Source organism: Pseudophryne corroboree, chromosome 4, assembly GCF_028390025.1.
Source record: "Pseudophryne corroboree isolate aPseCor3 chromosome 4, aPseCor3.hap2, whole genome shotgun sequence".
NCBI classification, from domain to species: domain Eukaryota; kingdom Metazoa; phylum Chordata; class Amphibia; order Anura; family Myobatrachidae; genus Pseudophryne; species Pseudophryne corroboree.
The window spans coordinates 123720847-123748493 of NC_086447.1; the positions used below are offsets into that span (position 1 = coordinate 123720847).

At 46.0% G+C, this 27647-nt stretch overlaps 1 protein-coding gene across 7 annotated transcripts in view; it reads right to left on the reverse strand.

Annotated features, from left to right (window-relative positions):
* Positions 1 to 27647, reverse strand: part of LPIN1 (lipin 1) — a 374679-nt gene that overhangs the window by 115681 nt on the left and 231351 nt on the right. For all 7 annotated transcript variants that reach the window (XM_063915392.1, XM_063915391.1, XM_063915394.1 and 4 more), the window contains 3 exons: positions 16130 to 16330; positions 13385 to 13480; positions 10622 to 10947 (listed from right to left, as the gene is read on the reverse strand). In XM_063915392.1, coding sequence (XP_063771462.1) covers positions 10622 to 10947; positions 13385 to 13480; positions 16130 to 16330 — 623 coding nt within the window. The remainder of the gene's footprint in view (positions 1 to 10621; positions 10948 to 13384; positions 13481 to 16129; positions 16331 to 27647) is intronic.

The following is a 27647-nucleotide window of genomic DNA, read 5'->3' on the forward strand; positions in this document are numbered from 1 at the left end:
GTTAAATACATTTGTCATGTGGTTTCTTAAATTGTAACCAGTGACAGCAAACATTGGAGGCGTACATTTTGAGAATTTGGTCAATACAAATCCAGTCAATTCACTATAAATAAAAACATGCCTCATTCCTCAGTGACGTCACTGGTTTCTAGGGACCTTGTAAGTTGCACTGTTGGCTCAGCCAATAAAATGGCTGCCACCAGGAGCAGATGACAGATGTACTATAAGTAGAGTGCCAGACATCAGGTGTGCATGTGAAATGTAATTCTCCAGCAGATGATATTTCAATTCTATTTACAATTTCATTCTCATTTATGATTGTTGATACCTATGAATATTACGTTTCCCACACAGTCCTGAGTAAATGTAATACTCCTCTATGTAATGTACATGCACATTATGTATAAAGCTTCTCTATCATAAGGAAATGAGGGAAGAAATACATATACCTATAGTTTCAAAAGGAGACACACAAACACAGGTGAGAAGTCTAAAAGTAAAACCAAATGAGCCAGTGTGCTCTACTTTGCCATTTTAGCCTTTTGACCCATTCACCACCGGTTTAATCACGAATGGTGGTCGATGGGATTTCTTTTTTGCAGCTTGTGAAGAACAGACTTATCTAGCTTACACACCTAGCCAGAGGAATGGGTTCTAGGCAATCTGGTTGGACCATTATGCAATAGATAGGGATCGATACACAAGGATAAGTGCTATTTCCCTACAGATTGTAACCTTGCTCGGGCCTTCCTACCTCTATGGCTGACTGTTATTACCCAGTTTTGTTTTATCATTGTTGTTTCCAATTGTAAAGTACAACAGAATATACGGCTTTATAACAGAAACCGTTAAGAAAAATGAGCATGTGGCCGGAGACTGACATGGCAGCCATGGCACTGAAGGGGATAGCCCTCATTCTGTGGCATAAGCCAACAATTTCAAATGAGAATTAGCACTTGGGGCCCTCTTCATATATGGTACAGATGCCTGGAGCCATGTACTGAACTTGTGTGTCACAGCCCCAAAGTCAACGAGTTGGCAGGACATGTACAAATGTAATTTAATCACTTGGATGCATCACAAGTCCAAGACTAGCTCCCGTGATGCAGGGGTTAAAGAGCCACTGTAGCCGGGAATGAGTCCATGGTCTGCAACATTTCTCAGGCTGCAGGAGTGGGAGCTGTCAGCACTGGAACTGGGTCTAGTGTATTACTGTATAAATATTAAATAAAACTGTATTATAATATTTTTGGCTGTAAAGCAGCCTTGGTATGTAAAGTCTAGTGCTGAGCACTACTAGGCAAAGAGTAGATATGTCATACAATGTTTCTAACATATGTAAATGTATTTAAGATAAGATTACCACTTCCCTGTTGGTCTAGGGTGGGCAACCTGAAACCCTTCGTTAGCTGCTGGTTTCCTCAGTCCTCCTTCCAGGGTAACGGAATGTCCTCACTGGCAGTCTCCTGCATCAGAATGGTATGAAGAGATACAGGGAGAGACGGCCAGCACAGTCAGATAATGGTCTTCTTGGAGCTCCAAAGAGATCACACTTGGTGGCCAGGAGACTGCTGCCTGCAGATTTTGTCTGCCTGTCTCTACAGCTCTAACTCGGCCAGAGAAAGAGATAAGGTCCTCCAGCAGCAACCTGGTAGTAAATTCTTGGAGGTCACCATCCCTCCCTCCTCCTGACTTGCCAGCACCTGGGGTGTGGTTACCGGTCCATGTGGTCTCAGGCACAGCAGAGTGACCACTCCCCTCTGTGCACTAGGGACAATGGTAAATGTGTACATGCACAGCACATGCACTTGCATAATTGGTTAAGGGCTTAGCCTCCCTGCCGGTTACAGCTTTTTACTCTGTATCTAGAAACTAGCTCTGCTACTCTGAGCCAGTGGAAACCCTGCAAGAACCTGCTCGTCAGTTTCCAGCTCCTTGTTCCCACTTCAGCCTAGTGTGCATACTGCTCCTTGTCCCCCTGTTAAGTCCTGGTTAAGTACTGAATGAACTTACTTCACCCAGGAATAGCGACTTTTATAGATGAAGTCCTTTAGAGTCTGTCAAGAGTAGTGTGGTTACATAGGCAAGCATAAGTAACCCTGTTCACTAACTGTGTCATAATAACCTTTTTGTGTTGCCTTTGAACTAACATGCGCCAGAACAATATTACATGGATAAAACACTTGGAGCAACATTTCTTTAGCTTTGAGATTTAGCCACACCAAAAAAACACTAATACTAAGCACCTAGGGCTTGATTCAGAGAAGAACACTTCTAGAAAATCTACTAATTCTGCAGGAGGGGTCTGAGGACAAGAGACACCTCCTCACAGCATTGCAGATCCGAGTGCTGCGTGACCATCAGCTATATGCGTAAGCCTCATAAGACATAGACCCTGGCCAGGCGACAGCCAAGCCTACAAAAAACATGGGTGACATGCCAGTTTTGAAAAACACTGCCCTGTGCCGCAGCCAAATGGCTGTACCATGTCAACGATGCTTCGGTTTGGGGGCACTCGTGCGAGCTTGCACATCGGGTTTTCGTACAGGTCTGAATGCAATACACTATAAACAAACAAAGATGTAAAATGTAGGAAAAAGTAACAGAATTGAGGAAAAAGTATGCAAACTTGGGTAAAAAAGGCAAAGACAGGTCCGATACAAGTGACCCCAACCATGTATTGCTATGCTTAATCTGAGACTTTACATCAATTCTTTTGTTACCAAAAATAAGATTTTAAACCTACCGGTAAATCTTTTTCTCCTAGTCCGTAGAGGATGCTGGGGACTCCGTAAGGACCATAGGGTATAGACGGGCTCCGCAGGAGACATGGGCACTCTAAAGACTTTAGAATGGGTGTGCACTGGCTCCTCCCTCTATGCCCCTCCTCCAGACCTCAGTTAGAGAAACTGTGCCCAGAGGAGACGGACAGAACGAGGAAAGGATTTTAATTAATCTAAGGGCAAGATTCATACCAGCCCACACCATCCACACCGTATAACATGGAATATACGAACCAGTTAACAGTATGAAACAAAACAGTATCAGCCCGAGACTGATCAAAACTGTAACATAACCCTTATGTAAGCAAAAACTATATGCAAGTCTTGCAGAATTTAGTCCGCACTGGGACGGGCGCCCAGCATCCTCTACGGACTAGGAGAAAAAGTTTTACCGGTAGGTTTAAAATCTTATTTTCTCTTACGTCCTAGAGGATGCTGGGGACTCCGTAAGGACCATGGGGATTATACCAAAGCTCCAGACCGGGCGGGAGAGTGCGGATGACTCTGCAACACCGATTGAGCAAACATGAGGTCCCCCTCAGCCAAGGTATCAAACTTGCAGAATTTAGCAAAAGTGTTTGAACCCGACCAAGTAGCTGCTCGGCAAAGTTGTAATGCCGAGACACCTCGGACAGCCGCCCAAGAAGAACCCACCATCCTAGTGGAATGGGCCTTTACCGAATTTGGACCCGGCAATCCAGCAGTAGAATGAGCCTGCTGAATCGTGTTACAGATCCAGCGGGCAATAGTCTGCTTAGAAGCAGGTGTGCCAACCTTGTTGGCTGCATACAGGACAAACAGTGCTTCTGTTTTCCTAATCCGAGCCGTCCTGGCTACATACATGTTTAAGGCCCTGACTACATCAAGAGACTTGGAATCCTCCAAGTCCCCCGTAGCCACAGGCACCACAATAGGTTGGTTCATATGAAACGATGAAACCACCTTAGGCAGAAATTGAGGACGAGTCCTCAACTCTGCTCTATCCACATGGAAAATCAGATAGGGGCTTTTGTGAGACAAAGCCGCCAATTCGGACACCCGCCTCGCAGATGCCAAGGCCAACAACATGACTACTTTCCAAGTGAGAAATTTCAACTCAACTGTTTGAAGAGGTACAAACCAGTGTGACTTAAGGAACTGTAACACCACGTTAAGGTCCCATGGTGCCACTGGGGGCACAAAAGGAGGCTGGATGTGCAGAACTCCCTTTACAAAAGTCTGGACTTCTGGGAGAGAAGCCAATTCCTTCTAAAAGAATATAGATAGGGACGAAATCTTTACCTTAATGGAGCCTAACTTCAGGCCCATATCCACTCCTGTCTAAAAAGTGGAGAAAACGGCCCAGGTGGAAATCTTCCGTTGGAGCATTCTTAGCTTCACACCAAGAAACATGCTTCCTCCAGATACGGTGATAATGTTTCGCCGTCACCTCCTTCCTAGCCCTTATCAGAGTAGGGATGACTTAAACCGGAATACCTTTCCCAGCTAGGATTCGGTGTTCAACCGCCATGCCGTCAAACGTAACCGCGGTAAGTCTTGGAACACGCAGGGCCCCTGCTGCAACAGGTCCTCCCTGAGAGGAAGAGGCCATGGATATTCTCTGAGCATCTCCTGAAGATCTGAATACCAGGCCCTTCGAGGACAATCTGGAACAATGAGTATTGTCTGCACTCTTTTTCTTCTTACGATTCTCAATATTTTGGAGATAAGAGGAAGAGGAGGGAATACATAGATCGACTGAAACACCCATGGTGTCACCAGGGCGTCTACCGCTACTGCCTGAGGGTCCCTTGACCTGGCACAATACCTCCGAAGCTTCTTGTTGAGGCGTGACGCCATCATGTCTATTTGAGGAAGTCCCCAAAGACTTGTTATCTCTGCAAAAACTTATTGATGAAGTCCCCATTCTCCTGGATGGAGATCGTGTCTGCTGAGGAAGTCTGCTTCCCAGTTGTCCACTCCCGGAATGAAGACTGCTGACAGAGCGCTTACGTGATTTTCCGCCCAGCGCAGAATCCGTGTGGCTTCCGCCATTGCCACTCTGCTCTTTGTCCCGCCTTGGCAGTTAACATGAGCCACGGCTGTGACGTTGTCTGATTGAATCAGAACCGGTAATTCGCGAAGAAGATTCTCCGCTTGTCGTAGGCCGTTGTATATGGCCCTTAATTCCAGTATGTTGATGTGTAGACAAGCCTCCTGGCTTGACCATGTTCCCTGAAAATTTCTTCCTTGTGTGACTGCTCCCCATCCTCGGAGGCTCGCGTCTGTGGTCACCAGAACCCAGTCTTGAATGCCGAACCTGCGACCCTCTAGAAGGTGAGCACTCTGCAGCCACCACAGGAGAGACACCCTGGCCCTGGGGGACAGGCTTATTTTCTGATGAATTTGAAGATGGGACCCGGACCGTGTCCAGAATCATGCCTAAGAAAGCTACCCGAGTCGTTGGAACCAACTGTGACTTTGGTAAATTTAGAATCCAGCCATGTTGCTGCAGCACTCTCAGGGAGAGCGACACGCTTTTCAGCAACTGATCTCTCGATCTCGCTTTTATCAGGAGATCGTCCAAGTACGGGATAATTGTGACTCCCTGCCTGCGCAGGAGCACCATCATTTCCGCCATTACCTTGGTGAAAATCCTCGGGGCCATGGAAAGCCCAAACGGCAACGTCTGAAACTGGTAATGACAGTCCTGTACAGCGAATCTCAGGTACGCCTGATGAGGGGGATATATGGGGACATGAAGGTATGCATCCTTTATGTCTAGTGACACCCTAAAATCCCCCCCTTCCAGGCTGGAGATAACCGCCCAGAGCGATTCCATCTTGAATTTGAACTTTTTCAAGTACAGGTTTAGGGATTTTAGATTTAGAATGGGCCTGACTGAGCCATCCGGTTTCGGAACCACAAACAGGGTTGAATAGTACCCCTTCCCCTGTTGAACTAGGGGAACCTTGACAATCAATCACTTGCTGTTGATACAGCTTTTGAATTGCAGCTAAAACTACCTCCCTCTCTGGGGGAGAAGCTGGTAAAGCCAATTTGAAAAATCGGCGCGGAGGCACCTCTTCGAATTCCAGCTTGTAACCCTGGGATACAATTTCCATCGCCCAAGGATCCACATCTGAGTGAACCCAGATGTGGCTGAAGAGTCGAAGACGTGCCCCCACCGGCGCGGACTCCCTCAGTGGAGCCCCAGCGTCATGCGGTGGATTTAGTAGAAGCCGGGGAGGACTTCTGCTCCTGGGAACTAGCCGTAGCAGGCATTCTTTTCCCTCTACCCTTACCTCTGGCGAGGAAGGAAGAGCCCCGACCTCTTCTGGACTTATGCGACCGAAAGGACTGCATCTGATATTGTGGTGTTTTCTTTTGCTGTGGGGGAACATAAGGTAAAAAGTAGATTTACCCGCGGTAGCTGTGGAAACCAGGTCCGCGAGACCATCCCTAAATAAAACCTCACCCTTGTAAGGCAAAACTTCCATATGTCTCTTTGAGTCGGCATCACCCGTCCATTGGCGGGTCCACAGAGCTCGCCTAGCAGAAATCGCCATGGCGTTGGCTCTCGAACCTAGCAGCCCAACGTCCCTCTGAGCGTCTCTCATATATAGGACTGCGTCTTTAATGTGACCTAAGGTCAATAAAATGGTCTCCCTATCTAGGGTATCAATGTCAGCTGATAAGGTATCTGTTCACGCTGCTACAGCGCTACAAACCCAAGCCGACGCTATTGTCGGTCTGAGCAAGGCACCCGTATGCGTATAGATTGATTTTAGGGTAGTTTCCTGTCTGCGATCAGCAGGATCCTTGAGGGCTGCCGTGTCTGGAGACGGTAGCCCCACCTTTTTGGACAAGCGCGTTAAAGCCTTGTCCACCCTGGGCAAGGATTCCCACCGTAACCTGTCCTGCGCAGGGAAGGGATACGCCATAAGAATTCTCTTGGGAATCTGCAGTTTCTCGTCTGGAGTTTCCCAAGCTTTTTCAAATAACTCATTCAGCTCATGAGATGGGGGAAAGGTTACCTCAGGTTTCTTTTCCTTAAACATGCATACCCTCGTGTCAGGGACAGAAGGGTCATCTGTGATATGCAAAACATATTTTATTGCAATAATCATATAATGAATACTTTTGGCCACCCTTGGGTGTAACCTCGCCTCATCGTAGTCGACACTGGAGTCAGAATCCGTGTCGGTATCAGTGTCTGCTACTTGGGACAGTGGACGTTTCTGAGACCCTGCAGGGCCCTGTGACACAGTCAAAGCCATGGATTGACTCCCTGTTCTATCCCTGGACTCTGCTTTGTCCAATCTCTTATGTAATAAAGACACATTTGCATTTAAAACATTTCACATATCCAACTAATCAGGTGTCGGCGTTGCCGACGGAGACACCACAATCATCTGCTCCACCTCCTCCTTAGATGAGCCTTCCGTTTCAGACATGCCGACACACACGTACCGACACCCCCACACACTCAGGGATATATCTATATGGAGACAGTCCCCCAATAAGGCCCTTTGGAGAGACAGAGAGAGAGTATGCCAGCACACACCCAGCGCCACCGGACACTGGAATAAAATCCCAGTAGTACAGCGCTTTTATATAAACATATATAATTACACTCACTGCGCTTCGGTCCCGCTCAAATTATTTATACTGGTGGGGGGGGTTTTAATATACCGCCTCCGCTGTATATAATCTCTATGCCAGTGTCCCTTGAGGTTAATATTGCTGCCCAGGGCGCCCCCCCCTGCGCCCTGCACCCTTATAGTGCCCGCTGTGTGTGTATGTGTGGGAGCAATGGCGCGCAGCGTTACCGCTGCGCGTTACCTCAGTGAAGATCTGAAGTCTTCTGCCGCCTTTGAAGTCTTCTTTCTTCTTAATACTCACCCGGCTTCAATCTTCCGGCTCTGTGAGGACGACGGCGGCGCGGCTCCGGGACGAACGGCGAGGGCGAGACCTGCGTTCCGACCCTCTGGAGCTAATGGTGTCCAGTAGCCTAAGAAGCAGAGCCTATCATTTAAGTAGGTCTGCTTCTCTCCCCTCAGTCCCAGGATGCGGGGAGCCTGTTGCCAGCAGTGCTCCCTGAAAATAAAAAACCTAACAAAAGTATTTTTCAGAGACACTCAGGAGAGCTCACCTGCAGTGCACCCAGTCTCCTCTGGACACAGGATCTAACTGAGGTCTGGAGGAGAGGCATAGAGGGAGGAGCCAGTGCACACCCATTCTAAAGTCTTAGAGTGCTCATGTCTCCTGCAGAGACCGTCTATACCCCATGGTCCTTACAGAGTCCCCAGCATCCTCTAGGACGTAAGAGAAATACTAATTCTAACTATGTAGTACACTACAAGCAACGCAAGATGCAAAATTGCGGAAAGCGTATACACTCTGTGTAAATAGGCAAAAGACAGGGCCGACAAGTCTCCTGTGCCACGCATCGCTATAGTTTATCTGTGACCTTATACTAATTCCTTTGCATCAAAGTAAAGAAGCCTAAACAACCACTAAATATACTGTATGTATACTAAGATGCAAATTTGAGAAAAAAGTATGCAGCATGGGAACTGCAACCTGTAGGTCACACCAGTTGTTTAACACCACTTGGTGCAAAAATAATAGGTATACAGGGACACATCTGTAATAAATCATTAACTCAAACCCACTTGAGGAAAGTTTTAGATTTTTCACTAAATGCGCACTATACACTTTTACCACTAGAGGTCACAAAATATCCATATTAGAACTGCAGTACCATCACTTACAAATGATATGGGGGGTAATTCCAAGTTGATCGCAGCAGGAATTTTGTTAGCAGTTGGGCAAAACCATGTGCACTGCAGGGGAACTAGATTTAACATGTGCAGAGAGAGTTAGATTAGGTGTGGTGTGTTCAATCTGCAATCTAACTTGCAGTGTAAAAATAAAGCAGCCAGTATTTACCCTGCACAGAAACAAAATAACCCACCCAAATCTGACTCTCTCTACACGTTATATCTGCCTCCCCTGCAGTGCACATGGTTTTGCCCAACTGCTAACAAAATTCCTGCTGCGATCAACTTGGAATTACCCCCATGAAACGGATCTGTTTCAGGGACTAATAACTATATACAGGTTGAGTCTCCCATATCCAAATAATATGGAATATTCTGAAATACGGACTTTTTTGAGTGAGATAGTGAAACTTTTGTTTTTTGATGTCTCAATGTACATAAACTTTGTTTAATACACAGAATTATTAAAAATATTGTCTAAAATTACCTTCAGGATGTGTGTATAAGGTGTATATGAAACATAAATGCATTCTATGCTCAGACTTGGGTCCCATCACCATGATATCTCATTATGGTATGCAATTATTCCAAAATACGGAAAAATCCAATATCCAAAATACCTCTGGTCCCAAGCATTTTGGACATGGGATACTCAACCTGTATTTGTTATATAACAGTCCAGGCATGGATATGAAAGTATCTTAATGTACACAAATTACTGTCATAGATCACATTGCGTAATCTGCCAGTTTTGACTAGTTCACTAAATCTATTCTCCTGTCTCCATAAATTGTGTATTCAGGATGTGAGAACTTGTGATTCTGACATATGGAACATTTTTTGTTGGTTTTGTAAAGCTCCACTTCAGTATCGCATGACTTTATTAATAGATATATTTATTTGCTTTTTTAGGGAAACATTCTTGTTAGCAGGTGATAGGAGACAACAATACTTGGTCTAGTAACTGCACTTCTACCCTCACCTGTAGGTGGCGTACACTTCATACAGACTGCATTACACAGATAACTGTGAGCCTGCGTTCTCCATTTAATAGAAAAAGGGAGTGAAAAAGACTTCTTCCACCTTCCAAACGGTTTCCACAGTATTATTCTAATGGTGGTTCGTCTCCTGGGACTCTTGTCAAATTGTTTACTGACACATTCACTCCAGTGATTGGATCAGCCCATGTATGGCAGTATTAGAAGGTACAACAGGACAGTCACAGGTGGCAATATTGCTAAATAGCTTTGGGAACATTTACCAGCTGAACCAGTGTAAGAAAGCATGTCAGTCTAGTCCAAGGATCTTCATGCATTACAACCACTATGTCATGCATACTGAATTGCACTATAACATTTTGGGCCTGTACTCTTAGGTCAGTATTGAAAAATAGGGACAACATGTTTAAAACCGGAGATTGCTTCTAGAAATGAACGTAAAAGTTTAACTTGGGTTCACACAACAACATTTTTCACAGCAGCTGTGAGGAGACCCTGCTCCTTCTACTACATACAGTAACTCACTTGCCTCTAATCTTCCCATACCTGGACATTGTTCCCGTCACATGCAGTCCCACCCTCACTAATATCGTCACACAAGCGGGACTCTGTGACGATATTACGAGGCGGGCACACTCCTCTCCTGTAATGCTCTGTGCTGCTGTAAGCATACAGATGACCTGTTACAGGTTGTTCTATCACAGCCCATATTAAAACGGGTTATGCACAATGTAGGACATTGTACCAGTTACATGCAGCCCCGCTCTCACTAATATCGTCACACAAGCGGGACTGGTCACTTCTTCTCACAGGGCGGGCACACTCCTCTCCTGTAATGCTCTGTGCCGCTGTTAGGATACAGATGACCTGTTACAGGTTGTTCTATCACAGCCCATATCAAAACGGATTACGCACAATTGTGTAGGAAAGGAAAAATGGGTGCAATAGGTACAGTGAGCCGACCCAAACAAACCTATAATGGCTGAAATAATATTGCAGAAGAAAATAATATATTCCACTAAATAGGATAGAAGATAACAACACTGGGGAGATTCTGAAAAACAATTATGCAAACCTGGCAGTTTCCAGAGGCTCGGCCTCCTCTTCAGAGCTCATGTCTATGGTGAACATATCCTCCTCTTCTGTGGTGTCCCCATTGTCCTCTCTCTTTAAGTTATCCAGCTTGGATTTCCTCCTTCGTTTTCGTCTCTTCTTGACAGAGCCACTGGTGGCATTATCCGTGCCGGGCTGAGCCAAGTACATGATGCCGGAAGTCTGAGCCGAGCTGGAAGGGTCCAGACTTCTCGGCCATTCTGCCGAGTTCCTCTTCAGCTGAGCCTCCATGAGGGAAGCGCCGTCCAATAATATAGGGGAGGTTGCCAGGTGGGAAGGGATGGGTTCCTGGGATAACAGATGGGACAATATTTAAATCATGTCAATGTAATCACTTGTAATGCCTCTATCATAGTCCATCTAAATTTCCTATTAGAAAAAAAAATTTTGAAATTGACAATTAACCCTACACCTATATTAATGGGAAAATGTTTTTTGTTTTTTGTTAACTATAAATAGCAATATTATAATGCAGATCTCCTGCCCCATATACACTCTGGGTACACATCTGCGTACAGCACCAAGTAGAGGAGGGCCCTCTATGTACAGCTGCGTACAGCAGCACCAAGTAGAGGAGGGCCCTCTATGTAGCCATTACCCAGATGCTGGAGGGAGGACTGCAGGACCTGGGAGGAGCTGCTCTTATGCTGGATCACAGTCTCAGCAGCTGACAGAGAGCACCGGTGTACTACAGCCAGGTGAGTGTGAAATGTAGGACAAGGTTGGTCACGGACCAAATTGGAACTAAGTATGTATGTTCTTCCCACGATTACGTGAATGCTATGCAGCTAGCATAAGGTCACTGTCAAACTCAGAAACCCATTCAGCAGACCCTAAACGATTATAGAAGTGATTAGGGGATGTACATTGCACAATATAGGGTGGAATAGACCATTTATCTTGCTGGTATAGCAGTACCACAAGAACTATCTGCTTATAGGTCAGCTCTTCATAGATTCTGCCAAGCAATCTTCCCCCAGCACATGAACCTAGCCAAGAGAACACAAAACCGTGTCTGTCCATACAGCATGCTGACACTGGTATTACATGAATGCAGCCAGCTTGTGTACTGCGTAATGTCAGAGGGCAGGGACAGAATACAAATAGCCTGTGACTACTGTTATGTCACCTTCACACAGAACACAGTGCCCAGCACTTTCTCTGCTTGTGATCTAGAATCCAGGCTGTATTAATCAGGCTCCTATAAATATAATTAAAGCAGAAGTCCAGAAATTAAGCAGTGGTTGGATTCCACGTCACATGCCTGGCCGGGACCTCATCATTTAGCAGTAAGTCCTTCAACCCATCTGTAAGCCCTTCATCCCAAAAACTGAGGTGTGAGCCCAGTGCAACATGGGACTGCAGGAGCCAAAAAGGAGCCAATTCCTTGCACTAGCAGGAAAAGCCGGTGAGGGGGTTTTGCAATCAGCCCTCACATGTCTGCTTGTTGGGAGGGAAGGTTACTATGACACAACATGTCTGTATAGTCACAGCGTTAGGAAACATTGGGGTAAATTTACTAAGATGGGAGTTCTATTTAAGATGGGATGTTGCCAATAGCAACCAATCAGCTTCTACTTCTCATTTATCTAGCACCTTCTAGAAGATAATACCTGGAATCTGATTAGTTGCTATGGGCAACATCCCATCTTAAATAGAACTCCCATCTTAGTAAATTTACCCCATTCTCTGATCCATGGACTAGAAGAGCACTTGTCACGGTGATCATCTGTCCATTATGGTGATGAGCTTAGTAAGAGGTCGGTTCCCAGGCAATACGTCAAATTACCAATGCAAGAAAATAGAAATTCACTTTTTTGACAGCAGACCATCTCAGAGATTAAATATTTGGGGGGCCGTGTTTAACCAAAGACCTGCAACAACACTTATATAGGGGTCACTGGTCCTCCTCTATCTAATCAATAATAGAGCCACTGTCCCCTGACTATTTACCTGGACACGCAAGCAGGTGATAACATTGTGCAGTATGTGTGACCCACCAAACCACTGCAATGCCAGACAATGATCCAGCCAAACAATTAGAATAATTATCAGGCATTACAGAACATGCGGTTGAACTACGACCACTATCAGACTGTGGGGTGTGGTTCATTGGGTCAACCCTAACTAGGTCGACCGTCATTAGGTCGACCACTATTGGTCGACAGTAAGTAGGTCAACACCTGAAATAGGTCGACATGGTCATGGGGTCGACACGGAAAATGTCGTCACAGGGTTTTTTTGTGTCGTTTTCTTCTTGACTTGACCAGGAACCTCAATTAGTGCACAGTGTCCCATCGCTTTGCTCGCCATGCTTCGGGCAAGGATACTATTCCCAATCGTAGTCCACATGGATCGTAAAGTAAGAAAAAGTTTTTTTTTTAAAACACTCATGTCGCCCTTTTCATGTGTCGACCTTGACCAGCTGATCATGTCGACCTAAAGACCATGCTGACCTAATGCATGTCGACCAATAGTGGTCTACCTAATGACTGTTGACCTAAGTGAGGTTGACCTAAAGACCGGATACCTCTCCTCACTGTAACAGGCCACAATGACACCAGGAGAGATCATTTAAGGATCCCCCTAATTGGGTTATCCTCGTTTGTGCTCAGATTAAAGAATGAATCTGTTGCTCAATTTTCAATATGAATTAAAGACACTTTAATTGGCCGATTTATTCACGTAGATAACTCGCTCGTTGCTACCCTGGTACACAACCTACCTCATTACCCTCCGTTTCCTCAACGAAAAAAGCTTCTCCATTGTCTCCAAGTTTCATGTGTAGGTCCACACTTTCTCCATTGATTTCAATGTCAACCTAGAAGAAAACACAAGCCCATGATTAGGGATGTTGGATTGAGGCGGCATAATGAGGAATATATATAAAACAGGCCCAAGTCTGTAAGAACAAAGTTTCAAATATTTTAAAAAGTCAAAAGATCTATTGAACATAAAACAACACATTTCCGTATAGAAGAGCCTTTCATCCCTACTCGGCGCTGTTGGGGACCCAGCATGCTGCTCTACCCTCAGTAATATCATTATATCGGTAGACCGGTCACTGCCCAATGTAACACCATGTGTTGCTGCCAACATTCTGATGATCTGACCACATATAGGGGAGACTTATCAAAGCTTGGAGAGATAACGCTGAGAGATAAAACGTACAAACCAATCAGATCCTTACTGTCGTTTTTCAAACACAGCCTGCACATGGCAGTTAGGAGCTGATTGGCTGGTACTTTATCTCTCTCCACTTTTATAAATATCCCCCATAGATTCTTCTGTTCCTGCCACTATAAAACTGAAGAATGCCTGTCATAAGATGCTCACACTCTCGTCTAAAAAAATAAAAATAAAAATGTAAACACTTATTTTAAAAATATGGGGGGGTCATTCCGAGTTGATCGCTCGCTGCCGATTTTCGCAGCGCAGCGATCAGGTGAAAAATCCGCATTTGTGCACATGCTTATGTCCCGCAATGCGCACGCGCGACGTACGGGTACAAAGCTCTTTGTGGCTGTGCTCAGGTTCTAGTGCAGTTCTCCTTCGCACTGGCGGCCGCAAGAAGATTGACAGGAAGGGGGCGTTTCTGGGTGTCAACTGACCGTTTTCAGGGAGTGTTTGCAAAAACGCAGGCGTGGCTGGGCATTCACTGGGCAGGTGTATGACGTCAAATCCGGACACGAATAGGCTGAAGTGATTGCAAGCGCTAAGTAGGTTCAGAGCTACTCAGAAACTGCACAAACTGTTTTTGTAGAGCTCGGCTGCACATGCGTTTGCACTTCTGCTAAGCTAAAATACACTCCCCAGTGGGCGGCGGCATAGCGTTTGCACGGCTGCTAAAACTAGCTAGCGAGCGATCAACTCGGAATGACCCCCTATATGTTCATGGCATCTAGTTAGATAGATATACTGTATATAAATTTAGAAATCTGCAATATATAATAGCATAATAAACTCTACAATCTCAGACTTTGTTGACTGAAGAGGCTGCCATGATGAGATTCCCCAATGTGATCAATGGGCTGATTATCATAAGAACAAATTCTAAGATCTGTGAGATTATCACGATCAGTAGCCTGACAATGAGGAAGTCTGCTGTAACATACCACTGCTCATAGGACGGGATGCGGTCAGGATGCTGGTGGACGGGATGCCGGCGGTCAAAATCCCAACATGCAGCAGAATGCCGACAGCGGAATCCCGACATCACTCGGAATGTCGATGATGGAATCCCGACAGCAGACATTCCAACCATAAGTACTCTGGGCGCTTGTAGGTTTAGACTGCAGGGGGAGGAGTGGTTAGTTTCTTGCACCACCAGGAAGGTTAGTCTGTGGGAGGGGGGGTTAGGCAGCGGTGAAGAAGGGGGGGGGGGGGGGGTTAGGCTGCGGAGGTGGGGGTAGGGTTAGGCTGCGGAGAGGGGGTTATTGGGTTTAAGCACCACCGTGAAGGGTTAGGGGTAGGCTGTGCGGGGGAGGGGGAAGGGTTAGGCTGCGGAGAGGGGGGATATTGGGGTTAGGCACCACCGGGAAGGGTTAAGGATAAGCGGGTTAGGGGGGTACATGGGGTGTCAATCTTTTGACCGCCAGCATCCCAAGCGCCGGTCACCCATATCACACCCCGTAGGACAATTTATGGTACCAATTAAAGCTGACTGTAAGCAGAGATATGGTAGCAGTCAGGGAACAACTTTTGGATTGTCTACGTAACACAGCTGCTCTATTACCAAATGAAACGCAAGATAACACAGATTAAGCGGCAGGTTTCAGAATAATTTTGTGGTTCCATCCTACTATACAATGAATAAGAGCTCACTCAGTAAGAAATAATAAAGTTTCCACAAACATGAAACGAGTGTTTGCATAGGAAGCACAACGAGAAGCTCTGCCTGGCGCACGGTTTGTGGTTTCAGATATAGGACCTTTAACCTAATAATTCAAAGTTAAAGATTCGTGTTGCCTGCAAAGTATTCCTGACGTTCAACAAACAGTCTCACTCTAAAAAAAATACCAATCAGATTCTAGTTATTATTTCTCTATTACATCCTAAAAAATGACAGACTGTCCGACCAGTTTGTTCAATGACCACATGAAAAAGTACTTAATTCTGTGTTATCTGTTTCCGATCAGAGAGTCTTTCTGGATTTAAATGAAGACCATATTATGTGCTAGACGCATCATCGCTTGGAGAGTGATAAAATGGAGAGTGAAAAAGTAGTAAGCCAATCAGCTCCTAACTGTCATGTCACAGGCGCTGTTTGAAAAATGGCAGTTAGGATCTGATTGGCTGGTACTTTTTCACTCTTCATTTTAGCACTCTCCAAGCGATGATGCATCTGGCCCTATATCTCCGAACTAATGAACGGAGTATAACAGATAATACTACTGGGAGCACAAAGTTTTACTGCTATGTGTACATAAAGAATTCTGTACATTCAGCCAAACAGATAAAGACTCCTCACCACTTTCTCCCTTGAGCGCAGAACTCCCATCTTCCCGAATCGCACGTGAAACGGGGAACACTGCAGGTTGCCATTGGGCTGACGCACCACAATGACGTCTATGCAGCCGGACAGAGTGGCCGGATTCAGGCCCCTGTATAGCTCCTTCACAGTAACGAAGACTTGTCCAGCAAGCTGCCCTACGTAGTTCATTGTCTGAGCCTGGGGAGTGAAGCAAAGAGAAAGTATATATAAATTACACAGAAAAGAGTTTCAGTGTGTGACCATTATTGATGGAGAAGTAATCCTCCCAAGATAAATCCACACTGTGAGAAGAAAAGCGTGTTTCACAGGGGGGTTCTATTCATACTGTATTCAAAGAACCTTAATATTCCCTCACACATAAAATCCCCCCATTCCTGTTATTTTTGTTGGGTGAATATCATCCCATTGCTGCAGGATGAATAATGTCCTTTATGTATCGTGTATACCGTGCAACGCACACAGGAAAATAAAAATGTAAGACTTTCAGCAAGCAAGGGAAAACAGCAGCCTTCATGAGGAAGCTGAAAATTAAACTTCTAATGCAAAGCTTAGAAATGATCTATACAGTAGTGTTCATTCTAGCACCCTGCACCTTTCAAAATCCGTGCAGTTCCTCTTTTCTGCCTGGGGTGTCGCTCTGTGCTGTGGTGCTACTCAGCACACTCTGATCTGTTACTCAGTGCTGTGATACAGAGCTGAGAAGCATCAGAGCAGAGAGTGACACCCCAGGCAAGAAAGAGGAAGTGCACAGGATTTGAAAGGCGCAGGGTGCTAGAATGAACACTAATACAGCATCTGAGAGTAAATAATGGAATTAGTTTTATTTATTTATGAACAGTGACAATAGGAAGGAGAGTCATAAAGTACAGGACATAGTAAAACTGCGGTCAACTGGGCAGAAATGAACGAACAGCGTTTTGTTTTTTCAAAGACCATGGGGTCTGTTTACTAAGCCTTGGGACGGAGATAAAATACCAGCCAATCAGCTCTTAACGATATGATAAAACTTGTTGCGTATGCTAAATGGTACTCCATCCATTCAGCTCCTAACCGTCATGTGTTCAACTCCTGTCATGGGTTTGAAAAATGACAGTTGGGAGCTGACTGACTGGAGCACCATTTATCACATGCAATAGTTTTATCACTCACAATGAGTTTTAGCACTTGTTGATAAAATGGGCCCCCTTAATATCTTCCATCATTCCTGATTGATCAACGCATCTGGCAGTGCATATACGCTGCAGCAGCCGACTGCCTGACATTTCCCCTGTACCTTCACAGGGAAGGATCAGAGAAATCTCTCATCCACAGGGGAGCAATGCAGATATCGTGTGACATATCTCACAGTGTATGGCCACGATATCGGATGATGTCAGGCTGTCAGATAAAATGTCTGTTGGTCTGAGAGACATTTATCTGACAATGCATGCCCAGCATAAAATTTGCATTTAGGGGGAAATTCAATTATTTCCCCTGGCGGCTGGTGGGACACATTTCTGCCCGCAACTTCCTGAGGTGGCGAGAACAATTAAATGAAAGCAAGGTGTGCACATGCATCTATTTGTTTTATTATTGAGGGGGGGGGGGGGGTGGAAGGGTGTACGCAGTGAAAATACTGCCTGTCGGCTCTGGTATATATCATACTGTACATCTTCTCTACACTGTTATTTATAGTTGGGCTAAGACATGCTCCCTCCCACTATCTCGGACAAGTAAGTAATGGGCAATTGTTTGCCGATCAGACGTGACTGCACGATTTCCCCTCACATCCACCTGGACTCCATCGCAGGGTGTAATCTACCACAGAGTATCACTGGTCATTCTACTGGCCTGCACTATTTCTGCTGTCCAACATAGCAAACATTACATGGTACCAATGGGCAAATTCGGACAATGTGATGAATTCATCATTTTTGGTGCAAGAATCCTTTCAGTTACAGGTAGATAACACCGGCACTAGAGTTATTTATTTGGAGACTTAAAAGTAAAAATGATTTACAGATTGTCTGACTGATGCTAATCTTACCTCACTCATTCCTCATTAAGGGCAGACTAGACGGGCCAAGTGGTCCTTACCTGCCGTCAAATTCTATGATTCATATGTCCCATCGTCGTCCCCCCTTACACACATACATACACACACACACACACACACACACTACATCCTCTCTCTTAAGACACACAGTGTGACATTATCTCTAAGAACTATGTAAAATAGAGGAAACAGGCAAAAACAGAACCATAAGTATTACATAGAAGTGGTCACTTGCGGCACCCCACCACTTCTGCTACAGACGCCAGTCTGGGCCATAAACTGACAGAAAGCAGAAGTGCTGGATTCAGATACATCATATTACAGAATACACATTCCCTGGCTGTAAGGACAAAGCCCAAGCAGGAACGGTCACTTTATAATGAACATAAAAAGCCATCTACTCTTCCATTCAAATAAAGGTCCTTAAAAGTTGAATAATCACATTTATATGGATCATATATTCCAATAAAAAAATGACAGCAAGAAAATCCATTTGTAACGCAACAAGGGGGGGTCATTCCGAGTTGATCGCTCGCTAGCTAGTTTTAGCAGCCGTGCAAACGCTATGCCGCCGCCCACTGGGGAGTGTATTTTAGCTTAGCAGAAGTGCGAACGCATGTGCAGCTGAGCTCTGCAAATACAGTTTGTGCAGTTTCTGAATAGCTCTGAACCTACTCAGCGCTTGCGATCACTTCAGCCTATTCGTGTCCGGATTTGACGTCATACACCCACCCAGGAAATGCCCAGCCACGCCTGCGTTTTTTCAGACACGCCTGCGTTTTTGCAAACACTCCCTGAAAAAAGTCAGTTGACACCCAGAAAACCACAAAGGGCTTTGTACCCGTACGCCGCACGTGCGCATTGCGGGGCATATGCATAAATGCCGTTTTTTCACCTGATCGCTGCGAAAATCGTCAGCGAGCGATCAACTTGGAATGACCCCCAATTACCTCTTATTAGATACAGTGTTTAAGCGACTAAGGGGGTGATTCAGACCTGATCTCTGGGATAATAAGTTTGCTGTCCTGCGTTCAGATAGTTGCTGCCCAAGGGGAGTATATATTCGCCGTGCAAGTGTGCGATCACATGTGTAGGGTGTGCTACAAATATCCCTCAGTCAGCGGACAGCTGCAAATCTGTTCTCACCTCACTCACCATTGAATGTTTTTACCACTGCGTGCAGTCTGCGCGCAGCCCAGGAACTAACTCCTACAGTGTGATGAGAACAGGCTGATCGGGTCCGGAGCCGACATCACACACCCTCCCTGAAAACGCTTGGGAACACCTGCATTTTCCATGACACTCCCAGAAAAGGGTCAGTTACCACCCACAAACGCCCTCTTCCTGTCAATCAGCATGCGAATGGCTGTGCGACTGAAATTTTCACACCAGCCTGTCACTGTTCGGCGATGCCCGTTGTTGTTTGGTGACGCACGTGCGCATTGCGATGCATATGCATGCGCAGTCTATCTATAAATCGCCCCCTGTGAAAAAACACACAGTAGCGATCAGGTCAGAATCGGGCCCTATAAATAATGGAAACAGACATTTACTAGACTATTGTTTAATAAAATATGAAACAAAAATGGGTTAAATCGTCTAATTAAAAAAAGGCCACTACTTGCGGAATGCAAAAAAATGAAAACTTTGATTTTTCGCGCTGTGCTCCAAAAAAAGAAAATAAGATTTTACTTACCGATAAATCTATTTCTCATAGTCCGTAGTGGATGCTGGGGACTCCGTCAGGACCATGGGGAATAGCGGCTCCGCAGGAGACAGGGCACAAAAGCAAGCTTTTAGGATCACATGGTGTGTACTGGCTCCTCCCCCTATGACCCTCCTCCAAGCCTCAGTTAGGTACTGTGCCCGGACGAGCGTACACAATAAGGAAGGATCTTGAATCCCGGGTAAGACTCATACCAGCCACACCAATCACACCGTACAACTTGTGATTTGAACCCAGTTAACAGTATGATAACAATGAAGTAGCCTCTAAAAAAGATGGCTCACAACAATAATAACCCGATTTTTTTGTAACAATAACTATGTACAAGTAATGCAGACAATCCGCACTTGGGATGGGCGCCCAGCATCCACTACGGACTATGAGAAATAGATTTATCGGTAAGTAAAATCTTATTTTCTCTAACGTCCTAGTGGATGCTGGGGACTCCGTCAGGACCATGGGGATTATACCAAAGCTCCCAAACGGGCGGGAGAGTGCGGATGACTCTGCAGCACCGAATGAGAGAACTCCAGGTCCTCCTCAGCCAGGGTATCAAATTTGTAGAATTTAGCAAACGTGTTTGCCCCTGACCAAGTAGCTGCTCGGCAAAGTTGTAAAGCCGAGACCCCTCGGGCAGCCGCCCAAGATGAGCCCACCTTCCTTGTGGAATGGGCATTTACAGATTTTGGCTGTGGCAGGCCTGCCACAGAATGTGCAAGCTGAATTGTACTACAAATCCAACGAGCAATAGTCTGCTTAGAAGCAGGAGCACCCAGCTTTTTGGGTGCCTACAATATAAACAGCAAGTCAGACTTTCTGACTCCAGCCGTCCTGGAATTATATATATATATATATATTTTCAGGGCCCTGACAACGTCTAGCAACTTGGAGTCCTCCAAGTCCTTAGTAGCCGCAGGCACCACAATAGGTTGTTTCAGGTGAAACGCTGACACCACCTTAGGAAGAAACTGGGGACGAGTCCGCAGTTCTGCCCTGTCCGAATGGAAAATCAAATATGGGCTTTTGTAAGACAAAGCCGCCAATTTTGACAATCGCCTGGCCGAGGCCAGGGCCAACAGCATGGTCACTTTCCATGTGAGATATTTCAAATCCACAGATTTGAGTGGTTCAAACCAATATGATTTGAGGAATCCCAACACTACGTTGAGATCCCACGGTGCCACTGGAGGCACACAAGGGCTGTATATGCAATACTCCCTTGACAAACGTCTGGACTTCAGGAACTGAAGCCAATTCTTTCTGGAAGAAAATCTATAGGGCCGAAACTTGAACCTTAATGGACCCCAATTTGAGGCTCATAGACACTCCTGTTTGCAGGAAGTGCAGAAATCGACCTAGTTGAAATTTTTTCGTGGGGCCTTCCTGGCCTCACCCACGCAACATATTTTTACCACATGTGGTGATAACGTTGTGCGGTCACCTCCTTCCTGGCTTTGACCAGGGTAGGTATGACCTCTTCCGGAATGCCTTTTCCCTTAGGATCCGGCGTTCAAACCGCCATGCCGTCAAACGCAGTCGTGGTAAGTCTTGGAACAGACAAGGTCCCTGCTGGAGCAGGTCCTTTCTTAAAGGCCGATGCCACGGTTCCTCTTGGAACAGACATGGTACTTGCTGAAAGCAAATCCCTTCTTAGCTCCCGAGGCCATTAGTCCTCTGTGAGCATCTCTTGAAGTTCCGGTTACCAAGTCCCTCTTGGCCAATCCGGAGCCACGAGTATAGTTCTTACTCCTCTATGTCTTATAATTCTCAATACCTTGGTTATGAGAAGCAGAGGAGGGAACACATACACCGACTGTTACACCCACGGTGTTACCAGGACGTCCACAGCTATCGCCTGAAGGTCTCGTGACCTGGCGCAATACCTGTCCCATTTTTTGTTCGGGCGGGACGCCATCATGTCCACCTTTGGTCTTTCCCAACGGTTCACAATCATGCGGAAAACTTCCCGATGAAGTTCCCACTCTCCCGGGTGGAGGTCGTGCCTGCTGAGGAAGTCTGCTTCCCAGTCGTCCACTCCCGGAATGAACACTGCTGACAGTGCTATCACATGATTTTCCGCCTAGCGAAAAATCCTTGCAGTTTTGCCACTGCCCTCCTGCTTCTTGTGCCGCCCTTTCTGTTTACGTGGGCGACTGCCGTGATGTTATCCCACTGGATCAATACCGGCTGACCTTGAAGCAGAGGTCTTGCTAAGCTTAGAGCATTATAAATTTGCTCTTAGCTCCAGTATATTTATGTGGAGAGAATTCTCCAGACTTGATCACACTCCTTGTGTGACTGCTCCCCAGCCTCTCAGGCTGGCCTCCGTGGTCACGAGCATCCAATCCTGAATGCCGAATCTGCGGCCCTCTAGAAAATGAGCACTCTGTAATCACCACAGGAGAGACACCCTTGTCCTTGGATATAGGGTTATCCGCTGATGCATCTGAAGATGCGATCCGGACCATTTGTCCAGCAGATCCCACTGAAGAGTTCTTGCGTGAAATCTGCCGAATGGAAGCGCTTCGTAATAAGCCACCATTTTTACCAGGACTCTTGTGCAATGATGCACTGACACTTTTCCTGGTTTTAGGAGGATCCCGATTAGCTCGGATAACTCCCTGGCTTTCTCCTCTGGGAGAAACACCTTTTCCTGGACTGTGTCCAGAATCATCCCTAGGACCAGCAGACGTGTCGTCGGAACAACTGCGGTTTTGGAATATTTAGAATCCACCCGTGCTGTCGTAGAACTACTTGAGATAGTGCTACTCCGACCTCCAACTGTTCTCTGGACCTTGTTCTTATCAGGAGGTCGTCCATTTTCTTTGAAGACGAATCCTCCTTTCGGTCATTACCTTGGTAAGGACCCGGGGTGCCTTGGACAATCCAACGGCATCGTCTTGAAACTGATAGTGACAGTTCTGTACCACGAACCTGAGGTACCCTTGGTGAGAAAAGGCAAATTTTGGGACATGGAGGTAAGCATCCCTGATGTCCCGGGACACCATATAGTCCCCTTGTTCTTTGCTATCACTGCTCTGAGTGACTCCATCTGGATTTGAACCCTTGTAAGTGTTCAAATTTTTCAGATTTAGAATAGGTCTCACCTAGCCTTCAGTACCACCATATAGTGTGGAGTAATACCCCTTTCCTTGTTGTCGGAGGGGTAATTTTATTATCACCTGCTGGGAATACAGCTTGTGAATTGTTTTCAATACTGCCTCCCTGTCGGAGGGAGACATTGGTACAGCAGACTACAGGAACCTGCGAGGGGGGAAACCTCTCGACATTCCAATCTGTACCCCTTGGATACTACTTGTAGGATCCAGGGGTCCTGTACGGTCCCAGCGTCATGCTGAGAACTTGGTAGAAGCGGTGGAGGGCTTCTGTTCCTGGGAATGGGCTGCCTGCTGCAGTCTTCTTCCCTTTCCTCTATCCCTGGGCAGATATGACTCTTATAGGGACGAAAGGACTGAGGCTGAAAAGACGGTGTCTTTTTCTGCAGAGATGTGACTTAGGGTAAAAAACGGTGGATTTTCCAGCAGTTGCCCTGGCCACCAGGTCCCATGGACCGACCCCAAATAACTCCTCCCCTTTATACGGCAATACATCTTTGTGCCGTTTGGAATCTGCATCACCTGACCACTGTCGTGTCCATAAACATCTTCTTGCAGATATGGACATCGCATTTACTCTTGATGCCAGAGTGCAAATATCCCTCTGCGCATCTCGCATATATAGAAATGCATCCTTTAAATGCTCTATAGTCAATAAAATACTGTCCCTGTCAAAGGTATCAATATTTTTAGTCAGGGAATCCGACCAAGCCACCTCAGCTCTGCACATCCAGGCTGAGGCGATCGCTGGTCGCAGTATAACACCAGCATGTGTGTGTATACTTTTTAGGATATTTTTCAGCCTCCTATCAGCTGGCTCCTTAAGTACGGCCCTATCCGTAGATGGTACCGCTACTTGTTCTGATAAGCGTGTGAGCGCCTTATCCACCCTGAGGGGTGTTTCCCACCGCGCCTTAACTTCTGGCGGGAAAGGGTATACCGCCAATAATTTTCTATCGGGGGAAACCCACGCATCATCACACACTTCATTTAATTTATCTGATTCAGGAAAAATTACAGGTAGTTTTTTCACCTCACACATAATACCCTTTTTTGTGGTACTTGGAGTATCAGAAATATGTAACACCTCCTTCATTGCCCTTAACGTGTGGCCCTAAAAGAAAATACGTTTGTTTCTTCACCGTCGACACTGAAATCAGTGTCCGTGTCTGGGTCTGTGTCGACCGACTGAGGTAAATGGGCATTTTACAGCCCCTGACGGTGTTTGAGACGCCTGGACAGATACTAATTTGTTCGCCGGCCCTCTCATGTCGTCAACCGGCTTGCAGCGTGTTGACATTGTCATGTAATTTCCATAAATAAGCCATCCATTCCGGTGTCGACTCCCTAGAGAGTGACATCACCATTACAGGCAATTTGCTCCGCCTCCTCACCAATATTTTCCTCATACATGTCGACACACACGTACCGACATACAGCACACACATAGGGAATGCTCTGATAGAGGACAGGACCCACTAGCCCTTTGGGGAGACAGAGGGAGAGTTTGCCAGCACACACCAAAACGCTATAATTATCCAGGGACAACCTTTATATAAGTGTTCCTCCCTTATAGCATTTTAATATATATACATATCGCCAAATCAGTGCCCCCCCTCTCTGTTTTAACCCTGTTTCTGTAGTGCAGTGCAGGGGAGAGCATGGGAGCCTTCCCACCAGCCTTTCTGTGAGGGAAAATGGCGCTGTGTGCTGAGGAGAATAGGCCCCGCCCCCTTTTCGGCGGGCTTCTTCTCCGGAGTTTTAGATATCTGGCAGGGGTTAAATACATCCATATAGCCTCAAGGGCTATATGTGATGTATTTTTCGCCATACAGGTATTATACATTGCTGCCCAGGGCGCCCCCCTCCAGCGCCCTGCACCCTCCGTGACCGCTGTGTGAAGTGTGCTGACAACAATGGCGCACAGCTGCAGTGCTGTGCGCTACCTGATGAAGACTGAGAGTCTTCTGCCGCCTGGTTCCGGACCTCTTCATCTTCAGCGTCTGCAAGGGGGGTCGGCGGCGCGGCTCCGGGACGAACCCCAGGGCGAGCCCTGTGTTCCGACTCCCTCTGGAGCTATGTCCAGTAGCCTAAGAATCCAATCCATCCTGCACGCAGGTGAGTTGAAAATCTCTCCCCTAAGTCCCTCGATGCAGTGAGCCTGTTGCCAGCAGGACTCACTGAAAATAAAGAACCTAAAAACTTTTTCTAAGTAACTCTTTAAGAGAGCCACCTAGATTGCACCCTTCTCGGCCGGGCACAAAAACCTAACTGAGGCTTGGAGGAGGGTCATAGGGGGAGGAGCCAGTACACACCATGTGATCCTAAAAGCTTGCTTTTGTGCCCTGTCTCCTGCGGAGCCGCTATTCCCCATGGTCCTGACGGAGTCCCCAGCATCCACTAGGACGTTAGAGAAATTTAGTTTACCATAACTTGCTCTTGCGCCCCTAGAGGGGCAGGTAAGGGGTATGGCAGCTCAAAATCAGGCTAGTAATGGGGCGAACACATCAGTGCAGCATGCCCCCTGGATGCGCAGCCTAGGTAGATTTGTACACCTTTACATAGTCACCAAGCCTGGTGTAAAACTTGCTGGCAGCAGTGCTACAGGCGGCTTAGTAAGTGACCTTTCTGACAGTTGGCACCTCTCCCTCAGCAATGCTTACACCCAGAAACATGTAGGCAGATATTGCTTGGCTAAACTGCAGCATAACACATCATTTACATCACAGTGATATACAGAGGTGTAAACACCCAACTAAGCTAAACAGCAGCCACAACAAAACTTCACAATGGAAATACACTGCAGATGTGTACGACACAAAGCGCAGCAATATGGAGCTCGTGGGTACACTTACAGCAGCAGTGCAATGTGACTTGCATGACAATACAACAGAACTTGTTGACATTCGCCTCCCGATCCTTAGGGCTTGTCCTTGTTATTTAATCCGATGAAAAGCAGCCATTGACAACCCGCCTCACGTGCTCTGCATTACTGTAAATAAACAACTTGTTCCCCTCGCAGGGAACACATGAGCGCTGGGCTTTACAGGCAGCGTGGGGAGCCGGAGAGCTACTGATTCATCTATTTGGCTGTTTCCCACATTTCTCCAATTAAAATCATTTGATCCCTCAATTCAAGATATAATGAACAGCTCCATGCAGCGTCTTATATAATGCAAGCTATTTAGGTTAAAAACAACAGAGTTTGCTACATTGTAAAATGTTGGTTCTATATAGTCGACAGAGGTCTCATTCACAAGTTACTGATGTACAGTATTGATGACAATAACGGCTCTAGCCATGCAGAAAATACATCATTTTTTAGAGGCATGGTGTGCCTCCATAATAATGTAACCTCAAACCTCGGCAACGTCACTGGTTATTGGTTGAGCCCACAAGAGCTGCCAAGACCTTCTAGGTGAAATATTCTCTTTACAGTTGCTATGCTATTAATATGTTACAGGAAAAGCACAATTTGGCAAACTTACCTATATCTGTAAAGAAAACCAAAAGGGCCTATTATACAACTATAACACCTATTCTATAAACAACCATTTCTAGATACACTTAGTAATAGAGTATCTAGCACTCAACTCTTCTGTAGTCTCACCATCTTCATCAGGGCCAGATTTATGAATTCTTCCATTCAGGGTTGTCCCCCACCGCTATATCATTAACGGTCAGTGGATTGAACACAGAAAGCGATTCATGCTATCCTATAGTGATTCATGCTATTCTGTTCAATCCAGATGATCTGATTTGTGACATGGACCATGAGGACGAGCCATGGACAAGAGGACTGTTTACTTCTGGTCCCTAGAGGCTGGCAACACTGCAGTCTAGATATGTTCAAGAGGGGTGTGGATCATTAGATCGACAGTGTCTAGGTCGACAATGTTTAGGTCGACCACTATAGGTCGACAGTCACTAGGTCAACAGGGTTGGAAGGTCGACAGGGTTTCTATGTCGACACGTGCTAGGTCGACAGGTCAAAAGGTCGACATGAATTTTTGGGGGGGGTTTGGCATCGTTTTCTTCATAGAGTGACCGGGAACCCCAATTAGTGCACCGTGTCCGCTCGCCATGCTTCGGATTACCGTTCCAATCGTAGTCCACGTGGATCGTTAAGTATGAAAAAGTTCAAAAAAAGAAAAAAGTGAAAAACTCATGTCGACCTTTTGACCTATCGATCTAGGACAAGTCGACCTAGAAACCCTGTCGACCTTCCAACCCTGTCGACCTAGTGACTGTTGACCTAAACATTGTCGACCTTCAGACCGGATCCCGTGCAAGAGACGCTCTAATACAGAGAGAATCCAGCAAATAATTGGTTAGGAGTTACCTTTCTATTATGCACATTTAACCCCTAAAATTGGGTTTACCATACCCTCCCTTTAAACAGGGACACTCATGGATTACACAGGTTCTATGACTGATTAAAACCAGGTGAAACACAGGCTTGAAGTCAGCCAGCCACAGACCATAAGACTCGCCTAGCAGAAATAGACATAGCGTTTATTCTGGAACCCAGTAAACTAATGTCTCTTTGAGCATCCCTCATATATAAGACAGCATCTTTTATATGCCCAAGGGTCATTAAAATGGTATCCTTATCCA